Source organism: Besnoitia besnoiti, chromosome VII (assembly GCF_002563875.1).
Source record: "Besnoitia besnoiti strain Bb-Ger1 chromosome VII, whole genome shotgun sequence".
Lineage (NCBI taxonomy): Eukaryota > Apicomplexa > Conoidasida > Eucoccidiorida > Sarcocystidae > Besnoitia > Besnoitia besnoiti.
In genome coordinates this window covers 2410331-2415349 of record NC_042362.1, presented here as the reverse complement: position 1 = coordinate 2415349, position 5019 = coordinate 2410331, and the positions used below count along the sequence as shown (strand labels likewise).

The 5019-nt window shown below is 61.1% G+C and overlaps 1 protein-coding gene across 1 annotated transcript; it reads right to left on the bottom strand.

Annotated features, from left to right (window-relative positions):
• Window positions 1-589: 589 nt before the first annotated feature.
• Window positions 590-5019, bottom strand: BESB_079450 (uncharacterized protein; the record flags this gene model as incomplete). The annotated part of the gene is made up of 5 exons (XM_029366307.1): window positions 590-1600; window positions 1885-1983; window positions 2600-2827; window positions 3158-3301; window positions 3619-5019. 5 exons carry the CDS (start codon window positions 5017-5019, stop codon window positions 590-592), a joined length of 2883 nt encoding a protein of 960 aa, XP_029217738.1.

Below are 5019 nucleotides of genomic sequence, written 5' to 3'. Positions count from 1 at the left end.
TGCGAGTGTGCCAAAACGGTATTTTTTCAGAACTATCATGTACAGAAAACTAGATTATCTCTTCAACAAAAACAGAGGGAAGCAGCCGTGCCTAGAGCTATTCTTCGTGAACGCCCCAGTACCGTCAAGCCACATCGCCTTCGATTGTGGCAGCAAAGCTTCCAGCGCCATAAGAAGCGAGACTGGCGGTCTTGACACATGAATGCAGCTTCGCTGACTTCCACAACGGACGGCAAATGTGCAGTCGCTCATGTTTGCTCTGCCGCGAATTCTCCCCGATAAAGGGGGGGCACCGGCGTCCTACACCGGTTTGGCGAATGATACAGCGGATCGCAGAGATTCCCTGGTCTCGACAGACTAGGAATTCACACGTGATTCAGAATCCGTAGCATGAATCGTCCGCGCGGCTACGCCCATCTGCACACTAGAAATTGTCTGTGGCGCATTCCGTCTCTCCTCCCTGATACTATGGAGCGCAGCTGTCGTCACATATCCGCCTGCGGAACGGCCAAACACAGCTATTTTTATTGCTGAACTACACGGGCGTTTCACTTCGTGTCTTGGCCCTCGTCCACTCGGCAAGCACTCTCTACTGAGTGCGGTCGGCCCACGCTTTGCCTTTTTCTAAACACTGTTGAAGCAGTTCCCTCCCTTCTTTCGCGGTCGCGAGGTATTCAACTAGCAGCTCGTGTGGCAGTGTGCCGACTCCGTAGGCCCCGGCGCCTTCTGCCCCCTTCTTCATCTTCTTTTTCGAGATGTGGCGCATCAAACGCTTGAGTGAGTTGATGCTCTCCTGGACTTTTCCTCGCATGCGCCCGTCGAGGAACGAAGCCTCGGAAAAACTTGTCAAAAACGCCAGCAGGGCGCGGGCCTCTGCAGCTGCCTGCGCGCCTTCGTCGCGTCGGGACGCGCCGGAAGACCAGGGCCGCGACAAGTCCTCCGCCGCGTCTACAGCGGGCGGGAGCGCCAGGCGGAGAAGCACGGGGCTCCAGCGAATCAGGGAAAAGTCCTTCTTTCGGCCCTCCACCTGAACGCCGACCCAGTAGCGGCGCTCTTCGCCCAGGCAGAGCGGCTGTACGACGTCAACCACCTCGATTTTCTCCTCGACCGCCCTCTCTTCCTCTCTCTTCGAGCCCACCAGCGAAACCTTCCGCGTGATCACCCCCGACAGGGCCTCGGGGGACGGGGTCAAGCTCCCCGGGGGCCCGCCGAGGACGGGCCGGTGGATGTATACGCGGACTTCCGTGATTTCCGAAAACGCGGGATCTGCCCCTGCCCCGGCCGCAGACACGTAGACGAGGAAGGCGCCGAGCGCTTTGCGGCGAGGCGCGACTTCGATGGAAAACTCGGGGAAATACTGACGCGTCGGGAGCGGGCACGGTGACGCCGGCGACGGCGGCGCACTGCTGGGCGCCGCGCCCCCCGGGCCCCCAGGGGGAGCAGGGGACTTGCCAGGCCCCGGCGCAGACAACGGCGAAGCCCCAGCGGCCAAAGGCGACGCCGCAGCAGACGGATCCGGCGGAGGCGGCGGCTGCGCCCAGCCAGGATCCACGCGGCGCTGCTGGATGGCGCGAATAGCCTCCTCGACAGCGAGTTGAAACTGCAACACAAACCGACACGCGAAAAAACACTCTTGAACACTGGAAAGCAGCGGCTACCACGGGTTCATCTATCTTCCACAAGGAAAAGCGGCACAGCCCAAAGAGCCCAGAGGACACGCCGCGCGACGTAGAAGCCACAGAAGACCCCAGCATTCGCTATGGCATAGTAAATTTGCAAACGGAGTGACGCAGGTCCCCCACGCGATGCAGCCCACTGACACGAGGCAGTCCATACACAGGGAATATGACTCCCGAAAGTATTCAAACGGAGCGCCCGGCTCACTCCCTTGAAGGCTTCCGTGGCCTGATGCAGAAGATGAGGGACGCTGTGGAACTTGTCGGGGTGGAGTAGAACTCGCCACTTCTTCTTCACAGCCTCGACCTGAAAAAAAAGCGCGCACGTTTTTCAAACGCAAGGAGAAAGGCTCAGCCAGCGCTAAGTCTCGCGCTCACCTATATGTAACTCCGTTCATGGAAATCAAAAGAGCTGCACGCTTGCCTGCTGGAAACTCGAGCCCCTCCGCACGTTGGATAAGCTCGGCAGACTGCTGCAGACGTCCTTCGCCTCTGCGACCACGCTGGTCCACGACCAGAGTGAATCTCTAAACTTCGGAAAAGCGTTGCATGCAGCAGCACGCTGCAAGTAGAAGCGTGGGAGCCTCACTTTTTAGCTCAGCTGCGCCTTGGGAAGTCTATCAGGTGTCGGCGGAGGGCGGCCCGCTCCCTGACCTTTTGCCGCCATGCGCATTTTCAGTCTTCACGGATCTCAGGAGCTTCAGCGTACGCAACGAGACCCGCGACAGGTTGTGTCTTTCGATAAAACAGCGAAACATCAAAATGTGCTGTCCGTTTTCCTCTCAGAAAAGCGAAAAGACTCCCCGGCTCGCACCTTGCGTTCACGGCTTGTCGCCGCTCACTCCCAGTCCTAGTATCACCTCGCCCCTTCAGCTTCCGTCCCCCCCTCGCCCCCCCTCCCTGCCTCGTCCCTCTTCGCTTACCATCGGCACTGTGGCAGTCTGGGGGTTCAGCCCGAGCAGGTAGAAGGCGTGGGCGATGCTTCGCTGGCGCATGAGCGCCGCGAGCGCCTGCGAAGATCCTGGGAGCGCCGCGGCGAGAGCGGAGGAAGCGTCTTCTTGTTCCCTCATGCGCGCCGTCACGTAGGAGACAATCAACGCCGCTGCGCTGACCTTCTTCATGGCTTCTTCTTCTTGCTGCTTGCGCCGCGCCTGCCACGAGAGACCCAGAAGACACGTAAAGCTGGCGAACTCAGCCGAGACCCCACGCGACAACAGCAGCCCCGCGAGACCGCGAGAAGACGCGCACAGCGGAGCTCCGCGGGAACTTGGCTCGAGCGACACGAGAGTAGAAAGGAAAGACAATTTCCAGCCTCCGACTGCAAAAGCAGCCCGCGCGAGAGCCCGCCGCTCCGCGCCTGACAGGAGGAGACGCAGACAACAGGCGGACGGAGATGAGCAGGGAGACAGATTGGGGTTCTCACGGCGGACAGGCGCGGCAAACTGGGGAGGACCAGAAACGCGAAAAAACCGATGACTTACGCGCTCTTCTCTCCATCGAGCCAAGCACCGCTCGAATTTCCCGCGCGCTTCCACAACAGAGGCATTCGTCGGGAAGGCGAAAGGAGGCAGCGCTGGCAGACGAAGCAGCTGCGCCGTCGCCACGATCCTAGCCTCAATACGTTGCTGCAGAGAAGCGCACAGCGAGGCAGATAGCATGGTGGGAAAGCAGCAGAGACTCGCACGGCTGGTAGATAGTGAAAAGACCTAGCCGCATGACAAAGACATACTCGAGAGACCTATCCGTTCTGCGCTTAGCCGGCACACTGGGACTCCTCATTCCTGTCCGCATATATATAGATATTGTATGCGTGTATATATATATATATATATCTATAGATTCATGTGTATGCACCAGTGTGCATGTGTCTGGACGTATATGTACACGGATCGGGGACAGCTTCGCCCGACTAGTTTGTTGTGTGAGCTCGAGGCCACCTTACTTCCTCGCTCGCAGCTTGTTCTTCGCCCTCTTGGGCCGCATCGTTGAAGCCGGCGACGACGACTTCGCCTCTGGGTTTCCTTTTCTTGTGTTTTTCCGCAGGGGCGGTCTCCTGGGGGAGAAAGAGCATGTGCGTGAGACCCTGGGCCTCCTCGCTCGTCGCGCGAATGCGGTCTACAGCTTGGCGGCGGATCTTCTCGAGCTCGAGGAGGAACGCTGCCCATCGCCTCACGAGACGCATCGCCCGGCGGCAGCGTTCCTCCCCACTCGCCGTCGCCGCGAGGGAAGACGCGTCCGCCGAGGAGGTAGCCCGCGCCGCGGGATTGTTCGCGGAGAAGAAGGACGAGCTCTGCGAGAGGAGTCTGTCGATGGTCTCGAAGCGGCGAATGACGCCGCGCCGCCACGCCTGTCTACACTCGACGACAGACGAGAACGAGCACCCGGAAGAAGAGAAGGAAGACGAGCAGGAAGAAGAGAAGTCAGAGTGCTGCGGCCGCTCGGCCTTGTTGGAGGCGTCGGGTCGCTCGTCGCTCGGCGCAGCGCTGGCGACAACTGGCTGGTGCGCGTAGAGGACGCGCGTGAGAACGTGAGTGACGGTGTCGAGAAAGTCGTCTGCTCCCAGCGCAGGAGGGCGCCGCAGACTCTCTAAAGTCCCCAAGAGCAAGCCTGCGACGTGTGCTGCCATCTCGTGTCGCTTCTCGGCGGGGTCAGACCCGGACTCGCGGTCGGCGTCCCCCTCGTCTCTGTCTCCCTCCTCCTCGTCAGAGGCCGCTGAGTCGCCTTGGCTGCCGTCCCGATCCTCTCCTTCGTCCCCCTGCGCCGTGTCGCCCTCCGCGCGCGCAGAGCCCGCCGCAGACTCCGAGTCTCCTCGAGTCATGCTGTCCTCAAAGAGCACCGGGTCGCCCGCCACTCCGCGGTCCTCTGGGGCTTCTTCTCTCTTGACGGCGTCTGGATCGACGGTGAGACGCCGCTTCTTCGTTTTGAGCGCGGAAGAAGAGGAAAGAGGCGCACCGGTCTTCGCCTCCCGCCAGCGGCGCGCAGTCTCCTCGAGGCGCCGGTCCGCCAAGACGCACATGGCGTGCAGCATGTGTGCGTACTTTGCAGGGGTGTCCAGGGCACTGGCATCCTGCAGCAGCTGGTGCATTTCAGAGAAGCTCAGGAAGGACGCAAGCGGGTCGTCTTCCCGTGCGGAGGTCGCCGCAGGCCGCTCGAGTCTTCGCTGCCCCAAGGCCTCCAGCACGCGGAGGCAGGCAGCTGTCGCGGCAGGCAGAGGCGCCGGCGCCTCAGCAGCAGGCGAAAAGGGAGAGTCGGCCTCGAGAGACGAAGCCGTGGTTTCCGCGGCGCAAGAAGACGCCATGGGGCTGGACGGAGAGAAGGGCCGTGCGAGCGGAGCTGTCGGCAT